A 21262-nucleotide genomic window follows, 5' to 3' on the forward strand; every position below is an offset into this window, starting at 1 on the left:
CCAGAGATAATGTCATATTGACCAGATCTGAATACTCGGATTTACCGGGGTTGAGCTTTCGTCTCCAGTGCTGTCAAAAGTACACCACAGATCCCTTTCAGTAGGTGCCTAGCCATCGTACCTTGCTAAGTAGTAGGCAGGCAGATGGAGCAACGACAGGCTCAGCTCCCTATCAACCTGCCTTGAGGTATGGTACCCAGAGAATTGATCCCAGCATCCGGTACTCGTTGCAATTGCATGAAGGCTTGTTGGTTCTGAGCTGATCTATTACCAAAAACGCACAAGCCGAGAGAGTCTAGACCGCGATTCGACTCAGTTTATTGCAACGAGGTCTTGGCAAGCCAGCATCCGATTCATTATTCCCGGCGCATGGTTGAACCGCTGTCTGAACTGCCAGCTGGTAAAAATCCCTGACAATTAATTGATAAGAGTACCTAGGATTCATCTTCTCCCTCCCAAACAAAAGTTTCTTAGGCAGGTATGTGCTTGAAACTACCTAGGTACCTACCTACATATGAAAACCACTTACCTTAGTAGGTAGTCGCCCTTGCAAATCTGGGGAAGCAGTGTCTTACATCCTTCCAAGTAAGATGGAATATCTGTATTGGAAATTTTAGCGGATGCGTGGGAATAAAAATAAACAGAGTTTGTACTTGTAGTAGCACTGGTCGCCTAAACTCTCACACCGTCGAGAGACCTAGAGACTAGAGGTGATAATGGTTCTTCTGGCATACAACTAATTTGAATCAATTAATGATTATTACCTCGGGTGCATGGACCCGAAGATCGCTGGCACACTCTATTGTAAGAGCCGGCTTCTTATGCACTGGTACAGGTGTAGCTCGTGTTCTTATATCGTGCTAACTACCTGTTAGTTAGATAGAATGGAAGCTTGGGTCCATCCATTCTCGTTGTACCACATAGCTGACAGGCGGACGGTGAAGGGTAGAAATGACGGCAATGGCCTTTGGACCTGCTCATGCAACCATTAATAAGCACATGTATAGCCTCTGCATTTATTTTATTATTATCTTGGCCGTTTTGAGTTCCTGTATCTCCGTTCACGCATCAGCATGATACTCTCCTCTTGATTGTCAATCAGGACTCAACCAACACGCGGACAGTTTCAAATTGAAGGCGTACTTGCACCAGAGAAAAGAAAACCCGATCTCTACCACGTGCTATCTGAGTTATTGTTGTCAAATTGGCAATATTTCAAGTGTGTGTGGTGTACTCTGTACAGCCTGTTTTGACAGCGATTGTTCAACTGCCGATGAAGCAGTGGCTGAGAAAGACGCCAGCGAATAAAGAAACCCATCAACCGCTAATGTATTGACTGGGGGTAACTACTAACCTATGAGGCCTCTTGTCGATCTTTTGAAGGTCAACACTTCTTGCTTAAACCGGCATCATAGGCCGTCAGATGTATCGATATGTGTATGCGATATTTTGATTGGACTAAGCATTATTGGCATGTGTGCTTGTCTACATATTCTGGGCCCTTTCGTGACTCTTGGCTCGGACTGGGCCATCAGGCAGTTCAACTACAAGTCTGGTCTGCATGAGTCATTGCCTACCTAGTAGGTAGGCAGACACACAAGCTGCCAGATAAAACAAAGACGTCGACAGCCTCATGCCGAATGTGTTTGCGCCACTATTGTATGTGTTAGCTGGGGTAGCTAGGTCTCTATCGTGTCCCATATCAGGTGGTGTCAAGGCAGTTGTGACACGAGGAGCAACCATTCCCTGAACCAAGGGGTCCAGAATCAATCTACTGAGGCACTGGGAAACACGAGCTGATGGTGGCAGCCAACAAAATCCACAAGGCTGTTGCGACACAACCTGGTTTCCTATTTTATCTTAGACTGTCTCTAAGCCGAGTCCTTAACATTTATATTGTCTTGGAGTTGTAGTCTCATATATTACTGATCGATATGTATGCGGTACTATGTAGGCAAGTAGTTGTAGAATACACTGTAGTATTCATATGTATTTAATTAGACCATGTCCTGCATTGACAAAGGATTGAGGTTCGACGCTCCACAAAGGCCGGCGTTCATTTCCCAAGGTTTAACTTGCCCGTCCTCCGGATGGACTAAGGCTCGTTGGTAATGCATTCAAGCCAGACCTGTGGGTTTGCCAGGATGCAGCCTGTACATCCTAATAAAAGTCGCCAAGGCTCGGTGTACCAAAGTTGCATAAAATGGCGCTCGTTCTTTGTTAACGGGTTTGTTTCTATAATTCAAAACCTTCTTAGAGACGGGGGCGCAATTCTTTGACAGTAGTTATTCTGCAGTGCTGTCCGTTAAACTGCGTGCATTTTTGGTCCCTATGTTCGTCTCATATTTGTTAGAAAATAGCCCCTGTCGGTGTTCGACAACGGGGTGTTAGGACAGGAAGGTTTAGGATAGAGTAAACCACAGGAGAGACGAATGCTTTAGCCAGTGGATGGCTCATAGGTTAGTCCTAAGGTAGCCTACTATCTTGGTAGGTACCTATCTAGGTATCCCCAGGAATTGCGTGATTTGAAAAGGAGGAACAAAGAGAAAAGAGTACACGGTCAGCATGCTTTCTTTCACCTTGACCGTTTGGTGGAAAAGATCTAGAAAAAGACGATCTTTTAATGGTGTCTGCAGGTACATCGGTCTTGCCAGATGAAACAAGTGAGGGGACGGCTATTGGGCGGTAAACAGCCCGTGTACGCTAGTACCTGGCGCCAGGAGCTTCTCCAGTAAATCCTTACCACTTGGCGCTATTGAAGCTCTGAATGGATGGTAGCTTTGTCCTTCCAGGGCATGATTGGCCCCCTTTTTTGGGTCGGGGCGACCTACGTTGACGGCGGCAGGTGCTTGACAGTTTCGCGACGTCGGATCGGGCCTGGTTCTATGGATTTGCTGCATTGGTGGTGTTGCAGAGTTGTAGAGGGACCAAAGCCAAGCCGCCAGGGGCACACAAATAAGGCATTTTGAACAAAGAATGAGGAGGAGAAGCAGACAAGCATCCATCTTACCTCGTCTTGCCCAATGGACACGAAGTCAGTCCCTGCGAAGGGTGTGATATGTACCCATCAAACTGGGTCGCCCTTGTCCATACATAAGTAATCGTATCAGATTCATGCCTAGCTGTTAGATATTCATAAAACGAGCTTCCTCTTTGCATTATCCTGCATTCTTTCTAACACCAGTGCAATTTGACCAGGTCCCCCAGTTTGTTTTCCATTCCTCCCTCAAAGTTCTACGCCAGGGTATCTCACTCACTTGATCTCATCTCATCTCATTTCATTTCTCCCTTGGCTGTCTCTCTCTGCTCAACCTAACCCACCTTTTTCTCTCTTTCTCAGTATTCCGTCCCGTTCCCAGACGGCTTCTCTTTCTCTCTCGTCTTTGTCTCGACATCAACTTCTCTCTCACGACAAACGACCTCATTGCGCGCGGGCTCTTTCCACTCTTTCAAGTGTCCCAAGCCATTGCCTCACCATCCAGTCATTCCTTTCGGTCGATTCTTTATCTCTTTTTTTGCTTTATTCGTATTCCTATTCCCGTCCGGGCTTGGCAGACGACAATAACCATCATTCGCTTCCTCACTCATTCGTATTCTTGACGGAGGCTTGCATCCGCTACTGCATTGAGTACCACGTTAGACCAAGCCACTCACTTCTGTTACATGACATTACACTGCATACACTTGCTTGTCCGACTCTCGTCTTTCCTTCCTGCTTGAGGTTTCTTTTGCGATATTGCTGGGCACTCGACGAAGCCTGGGTCAACCTGAGGCATTTATCGATATCCTCATCAACTTCGACATAGCCTGGTCACTGTTCTTGCGACAGCAGCCATCAACGATTCACGCACTCAACTACCTGCTATCTCGTCTCACTTTCCATTCTAACGTTCAACGAGGGCCTCGCCAAGTTCAGATCTGGCAACTTATCATTCACTCAAAGCACCGGGATTGGTTCTCGTTGCAGAAACAATTTCGATATGCACTTTTCTCTCTCTACCGTTCTGGCGCTGGGCGCCCTCCACACTTTTGGTGTCTACGCTCAGGACTGTATTGTAAGTGATTAGCGCTCAGCCAAAAACCATCCACGCGATCCATTTTCAAGTAGGTGCTAATAGTCTCTAGAACACCTGCGTCGAGAACGTCAAGCCCACTGTTGGCTGCGCGGATCCTTCTGATGCCAGCTGTGTTTGCGTATCCAATGAATTTGTCAAAGGCGTTGCCGAATGCGCAAGAGCACCTGCATGCGCGGCTGCAGATGATGCTATCACAAATGCCATAAGCAATGGATTCTGTGTTGGTATGTTTTCTCACAGAGAGCTACTCACCACCTATTTCTCCATGGCCAAGACTAACTCGTCCAAGGTCAGCAGGTGCCTGCTTTCCCAGGCGCTACTACGACCCCTGTTGAGAGTGCAGCGACATCCGAAGCAGTGGCAGCAACAACATCCGACGCCCCTGCTGCGCCTGAAACCACTGCCGCTGAGACGACTCCTGCAGCACTCCCGGAATCCTCGGAGCCATCCGTGACTTCGGAGGCTGCGGCTACTTCAGAAGCTCCTGAGACTACTCCCACTGACCCAGCTGAATCAATCGTATCTACCGTAAGGACTGACAAATATTTCTTTGACCCTGCACGTCCATTTATTAATTCGCTTTGCAGGCTACGGAGGAAGTTTCTGCTTCTTCCACTGATGCCAGCAACTCATCCACGACCACTGAAGCAGTTGATGCTGCCGCCACATCTGATTCGGCAAAAGATGAAGACGAGGACGAATCTGCTGGAGGCGGAATGTCTGGTGGTGCCAAGGCTGGTGTCGGTATTGGTGTCACTATCGGTATTCTCGCTCTCCTTGGTATCGCTGGTTTCTTCTTTTGGAAGAAACGCCAAAACCAACAGAACCTTCCCCGCGGAAACATGGACGATATGTCGCCTCCCATGGCTGCTCGGGACCGCAGTTATCCTGCACCTGATCAGGGTTCCATCGGCGAGAAGAACGGGTATGATCTCGAACTTATGTCCCATCGATATGAGGATATGCTTCCCCGGGAGGAACCACGACATATGGTTTAAGGTCATCTGAAAGAAATCCTGGCATTTTAAGATAGGGGCACAAGCAGAACCAATACAGTGCAAACACCATTTTCATTCGCGTCATTGTTTGCTAAGCAAAGCCTTGTTATGATTGTGGACTGGTTGTCCAGCTCACGAGCACTGGTCATCGGGCCTGGCGGGCCTCACAACGACAGGGCGCTGACAGATTCTGCGAGTTATGAGTGGAAATGAAAATTATATCGAACCAGGCTTTGATCTGGATGGCGTTACGAGATTACTCGACGGACAAGATACCAAAAAATGATACTTCAGGGGGAAGCCATAATAGTTGAACAAAACCAAGTCAACTCACTAGGTTGGCATATTTTAGCGTCTACGTTAACTTTCATCAAGTGTACATCCTATTCATTGTACATATCTTACAAGTCCTTACGGGAAATTACACAGTGGTCTTCTACCACGTTTAAATTTCCCGCATATTTTTTTTTCCTGATTCCAATGATACAGAGAGCATAAACCAACATCTTGTTCACCACGAATAGTATGGTCTTTGTCCATATACAGGTCGGTTGGGCAGATGTACCCAGGGTCCCTTCTTGTTCTTCTTGGCCACGCGCTCATCGTACTCTCGTATTCTTGACTTCTCCTCCTTGAGCAAGACAGTCAGGCCTAAAGAAATCAGTCAGTCTCCGAACCCAATCATAGACATAGACAGCCATGAAAACGTACTTGTGCTGGGGTGTCTGATGATACCCATACGTCCTCGACCCTTGTAATCGATTCTCTTTCCCCGCCAGGGACCCCTTCCAACCCATGATTGAGCGATGTACATGCGTGTAGGGTCCTCAATCTCGAGCCACTTTCCATCGATAGTCTGGATCTTTTTGGGGGTTTTTAAGATTTCATCATTGAACTTTCCAAGTCCCATACCACGTTGGGCAACAGCCAGATCGCGAGCCTCTTCAAGGTAGTATCCGATCTCAGCTGCCATCTTCTTCTTGGACCATTTCATCTGCAGGATAGCATCATCCACGGGCTTGCCAGCGATCTGGCGGGCCAACATGACAAGCTTCTTGACACTCGTGGGCATGAACTCGCTCTTGTGCAAGAGTTGTCGCTCTGTCATCTGAATGCGCTCATCTTTGGTCAAGCGACCGTTACGACGGACCATTTGGATAACCTTCTTACGCTGCCAGCGGACTCGGCTTCGAGGATCAGGGTCCACCACCATTGCCATGTTCTCCTTCGTCTTTTGCTCAACCTCGGGGGTGCCAGGGGGGGCGGCTTCCGGACTCGCAGTCTCGATTTCGTCTTGGAAAATATTGTCCTCCACACCACTATACATGCTCTTTTGAAGGTATTCCTCGCGGCTCTTTGGGTTGTCAAGCTGAGATGTAGGATCCAGGGAAGCCACTGTCTCGGCGCCCTTATTTCGGGGCTTGCCCCATCCCTTGAAGAGATTGGAGGCCCATTTGTGTCGTCGTTGAACTGTAGGTCCAAGAGTTGCGGAGAGAACGGGGATTGGTGTGTTGAATGCCGTATGCGCAGTCCTTGCTGTAGAGTGAAGCTCTTGGTTAGTCTACACAGTATTCAACGCCAATTGAGCGGCAGACAGAGTGAGAAAAGTATCGCCGTACCTGGCACTGCCAGCCGCTGGGCAGCTAGTCGGAGACTCATGGTTGCAGATGTCGTCGGGCTCTGCAAACCAAACCAATCTCTTCAGAGTCGCTCTCACGGGATGTCTTGTAGCTGAGGGTCGTTTCAATGGACGAGATTCTTTTCGGTACGTATTTCGCCGCTGTTCAGCCGTAAGTACCTATCACTGGCACCACTGCCCGTAGGTCTACCTAGCAGGATCGGAACAGCCCAGCTGCTGTTGGACTGACGCACGTGACTCGAGCGCTCTAGCGCGATTAACATCAGCCCATCTCCGGAATCAACTTGGAACTGCTTGACCACATCGAAATCCTCAGCACTTCTGCCACCCTCGAACGCTCCGCTTCTTCGCCCGAACAGCTTTGCACAAATAAATCAGTCACAATGGCCGTCCAACCCATCATCGGTGTACGTTTCTCCAACTCAATGGCTTGGTCTTCGCATTCGCCCGGGCCAGAGGAGCCCTCAAATGATCCTGGTACCAGAGCTTTCGTGGACTGACAATTGCGCTAGATGCTCCGACGAAACCTCGTCCTGGATCTTAGCATCGCTCTCGGTACGTCGATCTCTACTACACACGATTTGGATTGCATCAATTGGAATTTGTCAACGTGAAGAGGAGGGTTATCTCGAGCACTGACAATTCGCGTGATGTGGTTGGTTGGAGAGCATCAACCTTACTGACTGGCAACCTCACAGGCTCTGGCTTCGTCATGGCCAACTTCTTCTGGTAAGGGACATCACCGAAAGAGCGATACGACGGCGAGATAAGAAGACTCACCATTCCGACACAGGTACGGCTTCCACATGCCCCGAACCAACGCCCGCGACAACTACTACATCAAGCTCGAGGAGGAACGAGCTGCTCAGAAGAACGAGTAAAGCAAAGACATGCCGAGTCGAAATCGCATCACCCAAAGCAAGGGTATAGGGGAGACGGGAAGTGCACATAGAGGCCACTAGCCAATGTTTCGTTTGTCGTGTAGCTGGGTACAAAGCAAAATACCACCGAGGCTTCATCCACATCGATTTCTGGGCAACCTGTACTGTAGACTAGGGCAACCGAGTCGTACGTGCTTTGATCATTCTTGAGATGCTGCTAGAGTGAGATGTGATAAAATGCGACTGGTACTGAGTTCGCGATTCTACGAGCTGCGAGCATGAGTCACAGCGTTGCGATCTCAGTCGTTATAAAGGTACTAGGTGAGATTTTAGAGAACGACTCTATGGATGTTCTCAGTTGGTACGCAGCAATTATCGTAAAATCCATGGTCTGGTAGAGGTACACGTCTATTGGAGACCACCCCGGCCCATTTCGGTAATGCCGTCATCAAGTTGTTCCAGTCTCGCAGGTAATTAAATGGTCCAACCTTCGAGCACACAGCTACCCCGTAATGTTTTATTAGTTGCGCTGATGTCTTTTTAATTGCGAATATTTTTCAGGTATAATTTGTCTTTTTGAGTCGACAAAATGATAGAAACGTATTTTTGGTATTTGGAATAGGTGAATAATAAAAAATCTGTTGGAAATTGAGCTCGATGATGCTGGCCCATATTGTGGCGGCAAAGCCGTTTGAAGAATAGAAACGAATTAATTCTAGTCCTTATCTTGCTGTGTCGGGCGAGTGCCAGCTTGAGGACCAGTGGTAGTGCTGAGGGGGCGCCTTGTTTCTGCCGTCTTTCCCATCGTCGCTCTGTTGTCCCTCCACAGGATAATCTTTACCCTCCCACGCTGTTGTCTCGACCATGAACGAACCTTTCTTGTCCTGACATCTACACGAAGGAAACAAATCATCAGAACATTTTGCCATCCGCCATCAAGGCTGTATGCGTACAGAGAAGTGCAATATTACATGCGAAAAGAGGGGGCTGCAACTCACTTTCTGAATAACCGTTCAACGGCAAAGCACTGCACAGGACTATCCCACTTGACAGGTTCTTTGATCTCGCACTTGTACTGGAGCATCTCAAGGAGCTCACAGCCGTTTAGGTCGACATTCTTGGCTCCTTGGCCCAACTTGCGCTTGCGGCCGTTGAGGTTGGTCTGGACACGTTCAGGAAGCTCTGAAGCGTGGAAAACTTGACACGGATAGCCCATCCTCAAGGACAATAGCGAACGCAACTGAGAGTGTCGTTAGACACGGTGATTTATCTAACAAGTGGTTTCTTTCTTGTTTTTACAATGGAGGCGGTGACTGGGAGCCGATTGTTGGGAGAGATTGAGGAAATGAGTTTAGAAGAGGTGAGTTCAATATCTCGGAACTGGATTTTGCCGCTTTTGAGCCTTGCCTATCCCACAGCATCACCTCATATGATATCGACCATATTTGAGGATTATCATGACTATGGGTTAAGAAAAAAATACTGCTTGAATGGCGTGTCTCTTATTTTGCTCATATTTACTACCTCTTTGTCTAAGCTTTTGTTACTTGAAATTATCTGACCTAGCACTTCTCTACCATCAAGTATACACGCACAAGGCCTCGTCCACTTTTATAATCGACAAGCTGACCCCCTTGTTACATTACATACAATTATATCATTTTCCCAAGGCGATGCTAAGATTCGAGTACAGATACTTCGAGGTTTACGTTCATCGCTCACATCGGATCCGAATGTACTCGGTCCTAGGACTCAGTTTCAACAACCTCAAATCCAACCAAGAAAACTCACGCATATATCACCACTCGATGGAATCGTAGCCGCTCATTTTCACACGACAAAAACTGCGGGCGTCGGAATATCTGGACGTCACCTCCCACTTCTTTACAAGGTCATATCGAATCTCATCGGCCCACCTCATCTCTACGCCGTTCTCATTATCGATATAGAAGGTCGATTCGATGCCACCAGACTGACTTGTTCGCCCCGCCATATGCGACATGTTTACGTTCAACGACCCGCCCGAAGCGATCTTGAACATACACGGGCCCTGGTAGCCGAAGCAGAAGGGGTCCTTCTTTACAGCGACGTAGCCCACGCAAGCGCTGGGCGTGAGTGGTGGGGGACTATCGTTGTAGGCGGTCCAGGATCTGGTGATATCTCGACAAGCTGGAAAGGATGGCTGCGGGTCGATCGCGAGAATGTGCGTGGGTTTGCATTAGGTATAAGCGCCGAGGAGGCTCTGGATCAGAAGGAGAAGAGACAGGGTGTTGTGGACACGGCTGGTTGGGCGGCCACCTCGCAGTGGGGAGGATTTACTTTCAAAGACGGTGACGCGAATGCTTCTCAGGGAGATGCAAGAAAATTGGAAAATGTTGACAATATAGAACAAGTCGAAGACAACTGAGAATGAATTAATAAGATATTGTGTTACCGAATATGTCATTCTGGACCGATATGATCCTACTTCAGACTGACGTATAGGGCTCATATGGGATGCGCAAACTTTCAACACTGCCAGAGAAGTCATAGCGAATGCCATGGATAAGTCACTCGTTTGGGGAGAGGCTGGTGAAGGAGTATTTTATGCCCTACATCGTCGTCACTGTGAGCTCCGCCCACAACCTCCAGGAGTTGTTGTTGAACCCAGTGAGTAAACAGAGGGTCAGGGGAAGTTCGTGAGAAAGTCAACGATCATTCTGTACGAATACTCTATAAAGACTGATGGTGACGCCAACCGAGCTGCTTTTTGAGCAGGATTTTAAATTAAGAGTAAGCCTCACCTACCTCTACGTGAACGATGGGTATAAGTAGACTTCTTTTGAGACCGGGTTTCCAAATAGTCTGTTGGGGTAAAGAACGGGAAATCTGCTTCATCTCGATATTCAACATCATGATCAAGTAGATCGATAATTGACACATACCAACTAGTTTTGTGGACGAATGACCACAGAGAAACTGACCTTATTCTTAATGTTCATCGACAATGATGTGCCTGTGACCATAGTTGACATGTTCCTTTCCTGTCAATCTTGTCAATCCCAAAACATGTTACAAATAGTTTAGTGTGATGAATATTGTAAGAGCCTTGGATTTTTCTATCTTTATGCTATTCTATATGGTTGATGTGATGCTCATCAGGGTATAGGTGGGTGGTGCATCAAGGGTGGGTAAGAAACTAGCTAGACAAGATGAAAATCCTCGAATCCAGAACTCGCCCGTCTATTCGGACGATGGATGTTCTATCAAATCTTCAGGACCTGTAACCGTAATGTGTGTTCGTGACACCTGCAAAGAGCCGTAATGCAGATGGCTGTAAAGGAAAGTTCGTTTCGCATGGCTGTGCTGTAATAAAAGACATTCCGCAACTCCATAAAATCTCAAAGAGAAAAAAAAAGTGTCCCAAACTAGTATGTGTGAAGAGAAAGGAGGCAAGTCGACTCAAATGGTGATGCCATCCATATCGGCAGCTATCTCGGTGATGCCAGAATCAGGAATGAGAGCAGGCTTGGTCATCTGGCCCTTGGCAGCCTTCTTGTCCATTTCGCGCTTGATACCGTGGTTAACAGCGTCGAGGACGTTTTGGACGGTGACACGAGGCTTGTAAGCGGGCTCAGTGCCCTCCTGGTATACGCCTGTCTTGACAAGAATGCTGTACCAATCGTTGTCGGCGACCTTGTTCACGGCGTTGGTACCACGGATGTCACTCTCGGGGGTGTCACCAACAAAGTAGACAGTGTCGGGAGGAGCGACGAGGCCATGCTCAGTTTGGCGCCACTGGCCCATTAAACGGGAAGCAAACTCAAAAGTAGAAACCTGGGGCTTTCCAAAGGCATGTGTATGCAGAACACCGCTGCCGCCAGTGAGGTCCTCAAAGGTAACCTCGAACATACGGCGAAGGGCACCCATGCCGAGACGGACATGCTCGTGAGCAGCAGACCAGACAACGTCGTTGTGGGAGAAGTAGAAAGGGGGGCCCTCGTCGTTGGTCTCGCTGCGGGTGCCGAGACGACCGCCCTTTGACATGGCAACGTCGAGCATGATCTGGATGTCACCGGCCCAATCACGAGAGTCGGCGAAGACAAAGACAGCGTCAATGACAACGTCCGTGAAGTCTCGCTCACGGGAGTTGTGGTGCTCCTCAGGGGTAAGCTTGCGGAAAGGAGTGGTGGCAGCGTTGTGCTTGATGATGTCGCCTGGAGTTACGACATCTTTGAAGCCATAACCCTCGGCAACATGTCGACACTTCTCGCCTTCACCACCGACGACAAGAACTGTGCCGTACTTTTCAGCCATTTCCCTCATGGGTGTATGGCCGCAGATGAATTGGCCAGGCTTAATATCACATTGGAGTTGGCCGGAGAGATCGTTGCATCGCTCCTCTTCAGTCTTTCCACCACCGTTGGTAAGGAAGATATGAGGCCTGTTATGAGGTGCATTAGTATTATGGTCCAAGCTGAAGTCACGATGCCCTTTATTATGTGGACCTCCCCAGAAAAAGTCCGGGGATGGTGGATCGTGACTGCATATGGTGGGTGGTTTGACTTACACTTGAATGCCATATTCATTCTCGCCATTGAGAACCTTCATGGCCTGAAGGGCCTCAGGAATCGCTCGTCCACCACGAACAAGGACACCGTCAATGTCAAAAGCAAAGACAAAGGAGTCAGCCACAGGCTGGGAAACAGCAGGGGAGAGGGGAGAGGCGGGAGATCCGAGACTGGCAATGCTGTCACTGGAGCTGGAGCTTCCAAGCTCAGGAGAGCTAGGGACAGAGTCGGGAGTGGTGACCTCGCCGTGGTCAGGGAGGTTGTCCTTGAAGAACTCGATCTGTTGTGAAGACATGGTGGATGGTGGTGATTTGATTGTGTAAGAAAGAACAAAAAGCGGTCCTGTTCAGGCGCACGCGTATCGATTTAGACGCGTGAAGTTGGTTGAGGAGTTCTTGAGTAAGGTCGAACAAAGTGTCTGAAGTAGTCGAAGGATGACTGGAAATGCTGAGCTATTTGTGTAAATGGTGATAGTGGATATGGAATCTGGGGAATGATGGAGAATGATGATTTCTACCGTCAAGAACGGTGGGAGAAATCTGGGGCTTTATAGATTTAGATATCAAGCGGAGAGTTGTGGGAAGGTACGTAGGATACCTCAGAAAACAGACATTAAGCAAGGCGCCATCTTGGTCGCGGCCTGTGATCGATATCGAATCGACAACAACAGGTGTCCATGACAAGGTATGGGCATGGCATTCTCGGTAGACGCCCGTCGATACGTAGGTCGGGGTCCAATAACCGAGTCATTTCACGTCTATCGAAACCGTAGCAAGCCCAAGGATGATTCCCCCCTTACCCACAATAAGGGTTCCACAGCTTGGTGATGGTGATGGTGAGGTACTCTGTAGTGCAACAGAAAAAAACTTTACAGTATGAGGTAAGGGGATGTTGATGACGGCGTTGCTTCCTAGGTTCCATTTTCTAGTTCTGGGCGACAAAGGTACCTGTCAAAGCCAGGTGGGTGGGTACTGGGTACCTGCTCTTCCCTGCTGCGATGCGTCAAGACCCAGCGTATTGACTACACTAGCTTCTGGCAACCTGCTGTTCCCCCTCGCGGCTGGGGCGGGCCATCATGATTTTGCTCTGGTGTACCTGTGCACTGGGCTGGGTTCTTGACGCCGTCGCCGCACTAGAGACAACCCCATTCTCAACCTCACCTCGCGCAGATTGGACGTCATGGCCAGATAGAGAGATACGAAACATGCCTGTCCAGACAGACCCTGTTGTCATTTGTCAACCAACAGGCTGTAAATAACGCAACCGTAGATGGGGATGTATCTATCATATTGTGACTCTCTATCTGTTTTGTCAGACACAGTCAGGTAGGACATGCTGTGATCGCCAATTGATTGTCGTCTTCTAATCCAGCTATCAGGAATCCTTGAATCGTATCAGACACCATAAAAAAACGGTGTAGAACTGTGGCGTTTTCTAACGGCAGCGATATGCTCTACCGTCTGGGTATGGAAAAAAAGTCGCTTCTATTGTGGTGTGGACCCTGAGGCTCCTTGTAGGTACGTATCACCAATCAGGGACTCTGCATCGGCCATTTACAGCCAGTCAAAGCAAGCTACATCTCTTATTGAGTCCCCTAAGGGCGAGGTGACGGCTTTTCCAGGTCCAGGGGCTGCTGCATTCAGCTCTCGGCGTCAGAATTAATGCAAGGCCGACGCCATCAAGCGCGCGATCCTGAGAGAAACCGGATTCAGCACTCCAATGTATCAAAGAGTATCCACCGTCAAATACAGCATCCATGACGCCAATACGGTCACCGTCAGAGGGAGAGGCATTGTCAACGGTGGAAATACATGCAAGCAGCTTCCTGCCTCCACTATCTCCCGCGGAATCAAGACTCGGTTCGTTATTCTGTGCCAATCTGGTACCCGTTTCGTACATTTCGGCGCACAGTTTCGGTCCGTTGTTTGAGTGACGTCAAACTGGCTCCGCTCAGGGTCCGCCAAAACCCCACCAGTCCGATCCGAAGCCCTATCAGCCATGCGGAACGGCCCCATTCAGTGGGCTCGGGTCATCCACTGCGGTCTTTCACGGGCACTTTCGGCTGGCATCATCAGTAACCTAAACATTATTCATAGCAGAAAAGCGTTACATTGCACAATAATCGCCGATTCCTTATGTCATATTAGCATTGACAAAAAACAAGACATGTTGCGATCGCAATCGATGAAATACTCGTAATTGTTACGACGGATGGGAAGGGAAAAGAGCAAAGAAAAATCATGGTTCTACAACGTGGCTGCTGTGGCACAAACCATCCACTTCAAAAAGATCTGTCCCTGAAAGCATGTGAAACGCGGTAAAAAGATAGGCGTTATCACCTTGATCGGGATTGGATCTGCATGCGGCAGCTGGGCAGGGCAGCCTGGTACAAACACACAGGGTCCTTGTGTGTGCATACACACACCAGAAAGAGGTTCGCTCATGAACGGTTAGTCAGTGGGCTGCTTGCATGTCACTGACCGGCCTGCCACTTCAGTCCAACCGGGCTTGGCTTGGCTTGGCTCAGCTCAGCTCAGCCTTTGGCGCCTTGGCCTGTCGACGTTGTCTGATACGGTAGTCATCATCGTCATCGTCACCGTACCGTTTTCCCATCTTGCCTTACATGAGAGAACTTAGATACCATCGATGAGTTAAGCTTGCGCATCACTCGCTTCTTTTGAAATACATTGTTATCTATCTACTCATCCATTCACGTCCCAGATGAACGTAATCACCCGTGCCATTCTTCCCTTGGCGCGGCGGCCTCCTGAGCCGACCGTCAAATTCTCTACTAATACTAGGATCATGGTTCAATACGCTTGGCTTCAATACTCCTCGATCAACGTTCTCGTTTTCGCGGGGTATGCGCGCGATTAACATCACTGTTCCTTGCAGTATCCCTGCGGTCGATGGAGCAAAGGAGTCGGACGAAAACTAATTGAGGGGGAAATAATGGAGAAAGCAGCAAAGGATGATTGCCGACTGTTTTATTTTATAAATTCGTGTATTACATTACGGTGGGCTAGCTAGTGGATGGACGGGACGGTACAGTATCAGATGTTCTTTATCTTGAACAGAAGAAAAGGGAATATATCATTTTCGGTGGTTGTTTTTCTTTGACGTTGACAGCAGGCCGTGATGTCACTACCTATCCTGCAAATAATTTCTAGAAAACAAGACCTTCGACAAATAGAGTTCAGACTTTGCGGGAGAAAAAAAGGCATCATTTCGCCTTTGCTTCAAGGGGGTTGATTGGTAGGTAGATAACGATTACCAGCGAGTCTAGCGAGGAGACGTCTTAGCCAAAGTACTAATGTATGTATACCTATTGTCAGACAGCCTCGGTCGACTCCCGTTCAAGATCCTAGTCACCTCCTGCTTATCATTTACTCGTTACGTTTGAATGCTCTGCCACCGACCGTCCAAGACCCGTCTAATTCAGACAGGATAATTCTTGTTTTCCCTTGTCTGTGCTGGAGGGTAAAGACAACGGTACGGTAGCCTCAAGAGAGACAGGGGGGTACAATGTGTGTGACGGAGCAAGATATTGTGCAGAGATTTACGGTCGTATACTGTACATAGTTTGCAATACGTGGTCCTCTTTGGGCTCCGATTTGTCTTGATAAAAAAAGCCGCGTTATGCGGATTGCCCATCAACCTCCTCAAAACCAGCAAACAAGCCCCCAGTCGCTCGCTTTCTTTCCCTATCCAATCTTGCCCAGCCGCCCAGGTACGCTGGTATTCCCGTATTTGGCATTGATCAACGCTTGATGCGCGAGAGAACGAAAATTGAAGCAGCCGGCCAAGGCCGTCCAAGCCCGGCGCCGCGACCCCCGAACCTGATAACGCCGCCCCGGGTCTCCGAATACCTGTGTGATCCGCCGTCGCAGAAATAGACATGTACATAGGCTAGGGCGGTTCTGATATCCAATACATTCGTGCCAAAACACCGCCATGCTCCACGAGTCAGAATCTTTACGACTCAAGCAGACAATCATCTACGCAACTGGAATTGACTCATCTCCACAAACAAGGACCAACATGTTGGTGGCAGTTATTCGTTTCCATAATTCTCCAGGTTTTGGTCTCGCTTCGCTGTCCGTAGCGCTTCGCCTCCACATACCCACTTCCCCATATCCCCATTTCTCCCCACGAGCTTAATCTTCCCTCTTTCACTGAAGATTGACGAACAGACCACCATCGACGAGAAGCTGCGCACCCGTCACGTATCCGCTCAGCTCTGGACACGCCAGAAAGACGGCCGGGCCAGCCATATCGGAGGGCGAACCAGTACGTCCTAGAGGGATGCGACCTTCCATATAAGCTCTCTTTGTATCATCAGCCAGGTCTGCGTCGTTAAGCTGCGTGCGGATCGTGCCTGGGAGAAGCGCATTGCACCGGATACCGTGTTCTCCCAGGGCGCACGCTGTGCTCTGCATCAAGCTCAAGACGCCTGCCTTGGTGGGTGTATAGTGTGTCTGTTGGCCACCACCGACAAGGGCTGAGATGGACGAGACGCCAATGATGCTTCCTCCCTTGGGCTCTTGGTGAAGAGCCATCTGTCGTGCAGCAGCCTGAGTCACGTAGAAGGCACCATCCAGGTTTGTTCGCACCGTTGAGTGAAGCAAATCCGGCTCGAGCGTGAGGAAATCAGCGAATGTGCAGATACCGGCATTAGACACGCAGATGTCAAGACGCTTCTTGGGGGAGTGCTCGACGGCCTTTTTGACTAATTCTATTGCTGTCGCTGGGTCACGAACGTCGCCCGCTTGGTGATCGAGGTGCCCAGCAGTGGGTGATGCTTTTCGAATTTCGTCGGCCTCGGCGATGAGTGAGTCGAGGTGAGTCTGGTCTTTTTCAAGGCCCAAATGGTTTACCACGACATTGGCGCCTTGCCGTAGAAACTCGAGGCAGATAGCACGACCAATACCCGTCGTGCCGCCGGTAATGATGGCAGTCTTGTTGGCGAGAAGACCTGCTGGCATCAACATATTTATCAACGTAAACTCGCAACTGACTGAAAGTGCTTGTTTCGACTTGTTGTTTCCCAAGATGGCAAAACTCGACGAGTTTGCAATGCTACTTGTGGACAGGTTAAAACGATGCCGAGGATGAGGGGTCGTCAGGTAAAATGGATGGGCTTCACAGAAAGTCTTGTATTAAGCTTATATACGGAGACTCCTGAGACGGGTTTCTTTGTGAGATTGTTTAAGGTGAAAGTTCGAAGAACTACAAGACATCCATTTCTGTGTCCTTCCCCTCATTTCCGGTAAACGGCTCCTAGTGAGACCGAACTGACCCTCTCCCTGGTGGTGAGCATCCATCACGACCCGCGCAAATGGTGGGACATGAGCGAAAAAGAGAAACGGGCCGCTTCTAGAACTTGCTGTGACGTTAGTGACTGAAAAATTCTCGGTGCACAAGCCTGCGAGATTTTGGAGCAAATCAAATTTACTACTCATCATGATGAGTGTTGTTGTTATCTCGGTGTGTTTTCACGCGAGACACCGGCGGGGAAATGATCAAGTAGAGTGGGAGAGTTTTGGCCGAGACCCTTTTGAGACAAAAAAAACCGGAGTAATGATGTGGATCTCGGCAGACTCCAGTCAGCGCAGTTCTTTCAATAAATCAACGTTGGTGCCCTTGAAATAAAACCACCAGACAAACTTACCTGCCATATGATCGTGAACCTTGAATATTACATCTCAGATCTAGCAAATCTCGATAAACAACCCCCCGCAAAACAAACTTGATCAGTTCCCACAAAACCCTAAACTTTGGAGCCGGACGCTCAAGCCAACGGCTCTTTACTAGGGTTGTGCATTGGATCGTGAGATTTGCCACTGACGTTCTGAACGGCCACCGTCTTTCATAGAGCAGCGTGGACGGTCACCGTTTGACCCCAGAAAAAGGGTCTCACGATGCATGCATTCAACGTCGCGTCTATTCGCTGACGAGGCCCCTGAGCGCTGTGGGTCGCATTATCAAGATCGTCTTCTTTTCACTTTTTGTATTATCAAGTAGTATTGTCTGTCAAAAACATCATTATTCATATTTCACATGTCTTGTTTTTTTCCAACTGCATGTATCGAATAGCGATCGGCTGCGTCGATAAGCCTACATGACTTGGAGGCACTCCTTGACTCAAGTTGTTTATTATTAATGATTTTATTCTTTATGCAAAATTGCAATCAAACACTCTGGGAACTAGTTGAGTCTGAATATATTTTAATTCAACTGTTATTACCTGTAGATGGTACCAGGCTCTATCTTTTCACAGTATCAATCAACACCACTTTGAATGCACGATATATCTTCCTTGACTGAGTACCTAGATCACACAACGTGATCATATAAACAAAACCCCAACCAAGCCTAAAACCAAAACATTTTAACATCCATAATATTATAGAACAGTCGCTTTTCAAGAACTCGTCGAAGTTGTGAGGCTTTCTACCTTGGCCGCAAGGGAGTCAAGAGTGCCATTAAGCTTGTCGGGTTGCTCATTTGACTTGATTTCCTTGTCAGTTGAGGGATTTTGAGGGATCTCGGGAACCTTGAACAGATAGTCACTAGGGATAAGCTTAGCTCGAGCGGCTGGGTTGATGGTCAACCCAAATCCAGGCTTATCCAGGTCGGCGGTCGTGAGATACCCCTTGGTAGGAATAGGCTCGTCGATGAAGAGGTCTCCAAATACAGGTAAAACACTCTTGCCGTCAGGTGAGTTGGCCAAATACTCCTGGAAAGGAGTGTTGGGCTGGGAGATTTGGAAGTGGTAGCTGTAAGGACCACTCGCGTGAGGAACAACCGGCACGTCATACGCAGCAGCCAATGCAGCGACCTTGAGAAGCTCAGTCAAACCACCAAGCCACATGACGTCGGGCTGAATAATATCGAGGTTCCGACCTTCGACAAGCTTGCGGAAACCATATCGAGAGTACTCGTGCTCACCAGTGGTGAACTTGACAGTAGGGTGGGCACGCTTGATGAGCGCAAATCCATCAGTATCATCGGGCGACAGACACTCCTCCCACCAATTGATATTAAGGTCGAGACAAGCCTTGACAAGCTCGATTGTGTAACTGACGTTCAAACTCATATAGCAATCGACCATGATGGGGAAATCGGGGCCAACAGCCTCGCGATGCTTTCGCAGGAACTCAACATTCTTGCGAAGACCCTCGTGGCCATCATCGGGACAGAAAGGTAGAGGAACTTTGCCTCCCCAGAATCCCATTGCCTTGGCAGCTGTGGGCTCAGGGCCGGTACAGTAGAAATCGAGTCGCTCCTTGGTAGCGCCGCCGATGAGGCGGTAGACAGGCTCATTGCGGACCTTTCCTAAAAGATCCCAAAGGGCGAGGTCGATGACCGAAATGACAGCGATTGGAAGACCCTTGCGGCCGTAGAACATGGAGGCTCGGTACATTTGCTCGAAGAGAAGGTTAGTGTTGCGAGGGTCAGCGCCGATGAGGAAACGCTCGAAGTGCTGATGAACGAGCCAGCAGGCGGGCGGACCTATCGATTCTGTCAGCAACTCATCGCTACCCAGCGTCGAGGCTCGCAATTTGCAAGCCTATCATCCTATAAGCAGTAGAACTTACCTCCAAAGCCAGTGGCGAAGCCTACTGTCCCATCTGTAGCCTCAATTTCGACCAGAAACGAGCCCAGAACATTTATACCCCAGCTAGTTCGTGACTTCTTGTACTGTTCCCATTTTGAAGCTGGTGTTGAAATATCGCTATCGATGAGCCTAGAAATCTATTGTGAGCGATGGCTTCGAAACGGGATGCTATGAGATTGCGTCAACATACCAGTGACCACCCTTGACGTTATGATAATCACCGCCTATTCGCCAAGAACGATTAGCATACATTGGTAGTTTTGTCTTATGAGCATGACATACCCGATCCAACACCACCGATAATGAAAGACCTAATGGCCTTGATTTTGGGAAAGTCCTTGACGGATGACATTTTGACGGCAGAAGGTCAATTGAACCATGCAAGAATCAATAAAAGAAGTGCACTGAAGCTTGACAAGTCGCGATGAGTAAAAGTGGATAATGGAGAAGTTTAAGAAGGAACAAGAATTGACACGAGTTGGGGATGACCCTCTCTTTACAAAGGATGTGCTGGTGGCACTACACACTACAAAGGTGGGCTGAACATAGTTCGGATTGCAACAGTATGACCTCGAAACTCATAGTTGACTGGCTAGTGAGACTCGTGATGCTACAGTCCGGTAAAGCAATGGCCCGTAAGGGTTAAACATTGCCTCGGATTCCCCTCTGACGAAGCAGATATCGGGACGAGATGCACCGAACTTGGTGTTGAATAATGGAGTCATCTCCAATTGCAAGACCTTCTCCACAATTTCTCGGTCCTCGTCGGGGACCAGAGAGCAAGACAAAATCGGAAGCAGCTTCAGCTTAACGGCGGCTCATGAGTTCCAGTTCCAGTTTTTTTCATGTGTTTTCTCTACTTCTTCTTCCTTCTTTTACTTACCCTATTTTGTCTGGGCAGATTTTTCTTCTAGCTTTGCGACGATATAGCGGGTGTTGTTCTTTGGTTTCTCGTTTCTAACCTTCGGCTTCATCGTCTACGTCGAGTTCGTACAGCCACTACTGCCTACTGCCTATTGCCCTTGACCTTGTCTCTGTTGCTGTGCATTCAGCCATTTTCTGTTCCTGCCACAAACATTTGAGACCGAGTGTGCAATTGCGGGGTGACAGGGGGAGGGAGGTAATGTGTGGAGAGATTCTGCATGTAGCCTAATCTCTGAGCTTTGGGAATGAGACTGGAAACCATTCAGCAACATAAAACTCGATTTAACAGTGAACTTGATATACATATACGAATGTTCGATGCTTAACCCATGTCTCGAAAATATCCACTCTACAATAACCATTGAATAACCTTGTCCATTGATTTGTTTGAAAACAAAGGCAGCTCGTGAGGCTGAATTGAAGACCCAAATGGGACTAATACTGTTGCAGAATGCAATGTACCTACACCAGTTGACCAGGTCCGGGGCTACTGGGTAACAGAAAAGTTGACCTCCTAAGTCTTAGGTTACAAAAATAAATAGCCTAAAGAGTATAGTCTAAGTAGCATAAGCT

General features: G+C 48.5%; 7 protein-coding genes across 7 annotated transcripts, besides 2 other annotated features; 2 read left to right on the forward strand and 5 right to left on the reverse strand.

Annotated features, from left to right (window-relative positions):
- Nucleotides 1–3246: 3246 nt before the first annotated feature.
- Nucleotides 3247–3285: a microsatellite.
- A 695-nt stretch (nucleotides 3286–3980) lies between these two features.
- Nucleotides 3981–5074, forward strand: FPSE_10204 (uncharacterized protein; the record flags this gene model as incomplete). The annotated part of the gene is made up of 4 exons (XM_009263321.1): nucleotides 3981–4055; nucleotides 4126–4300; nucleotides 4366–4604; nucleotides 4664–5074. The coding sequence occupies 4 exons, from the start codon at nucleotides 3981–3983 to the stop codon at nucleotides 5072–5074; spliced, it is 900 nt and encodes a 299-aa protein (XP_009261596.1).
- A 511-nt stretch (nucleotides 5075–5585) lies between these two features.
- Nucleotides 5586–6733, reverse strand: FPSE_10203 (uncharacterized protein; the record flags this gene model as incomplete). Its single annotated transcript, XM_009263320.1, has 3 exons — nucleotides 5586–5725; nucleotides 5786–6610; nucleotides 6694–6733. The coding sequence occupies 3 exons, from the start codon at nucleotides 6731–6733 to the stop codon at nucleotides 5586–5588; spliced, it is 1005 nt and encodes a 334-aa protein (XP_009261595.1).
- A 363-nt stretch (nucleotides 6734–7096) lies between these two features.
- On the forward strand, nucleotides 7097–7594 carry FPSE_10202 (uncharacterized protein; the record flags this gene model as incomplete). Its single annotated transcript, XM_009263319.1, has 4 exons — nucleotides 7097–7120; nucleotides 7226–7268; nucleotides 7412–7442; nucleotides 7507–7594. 4 exons carry the CDS (start codon nucleotides 7097–7099, stop codon nucleotides 7592–7594), a joined length of 186 nt encoding a protein of 61 aa, XP_009261594.1.
- Nucleotides 7595–8309: 715 nt separating this feature from the next.
- FPSE_10201 (uncharacterized protein) lies at nucleotides 8310–9596 on the reverse strand (the record flags this gene model as incomplete). Its single annotated transcript, XM_009263318.1, has 5 exons — nucleotides 8310–8535; nucleotides 8593–8834; nucleotides 9245–9270; nucleotides 9317–9339; nucleotides 9511–9596. 5 exons carry the CDS (start codon nucleotides 9594–9596, stop codon nucleotides 8310–8312), a joined length of 603 nt encoding a protein of 200 aa, XP_009261593.1.
- Nucleotides 9597–11035: 1439 nt separating this feature from the next.
- Nucleotides 11036–12439, reverse strand: FPSE_10200 (uncharacterized protein; the record flags this gene model as incomplete). The annotated part of the gene is made up of 2 exons (XM_009263317.1): nucleotides 11036–12017; nucleotides 12144–12439. 2 exons carry the CDS (start codon nucleotides 12437–12439, stop codon nucleotides 11036–11038), a joined length of 1278 nt encoding a protein of 425 aa, XP_009261592.1.
- A 2198-nt stretch (nucleotides 12440–14637) lies between these two features.
- Nucleotides 14638–14700: a microsatellite.
- Nucleotides 14701–16316: 1616 nt separating this feature from the next.
- Nucleotides 16317–17135, reverse strand: FPSE_10199 (uncharacterized protein; the record flags this gene model as incomplete). The annotated part of the gene is made up of 1 exon (XM_009263316.1): nucleotides 16317–17135. One exon carries the CDS (start codon nucleotides 17133–17135, stop codon nucleotides 16317–16319), a length of 819 nt encoding a protein of 272 aa, XP_009261591.1.
- Nucleotides 17136–18568: 1433 nt separating this feature from the next.
- FPSE_10198 (uncharacterized protein) lies at nucleotides 18569–20117 on the reverse strand (the record flags this gene model as incomplete). Its single annotated transcript, XM_009263315.1, has 4 exons — nucleotides 18569–19659; nucleotides 19746–19894; nucleotides 19956–19989; nucleotides 20048–20117. 4 exons carry the CDS (start codon nucleotides 20115–20117, stop codon nucleotides 18569–18571), a joined length of 1344 nt encoding a protein of 447 aa, XP_009261590.1.
- Nucleotides 20118–21262: the final 1145 nt, after the last annotated feature.

Source organism: Fusarium pseudograminearum, chromosome 1 (genome assembly GCF_000303195.2).
Source record: "Fusarium pseudograminearum CS3096 chromosome 1, whole genome shotgun sequence".
Lineage (NCBI taxonomy): Eukaryota > Fungi > Ascomycota > Sordariomycetes > Hypocreales > Nectriaceae > Fusarium > Fusarium pseudograminearum.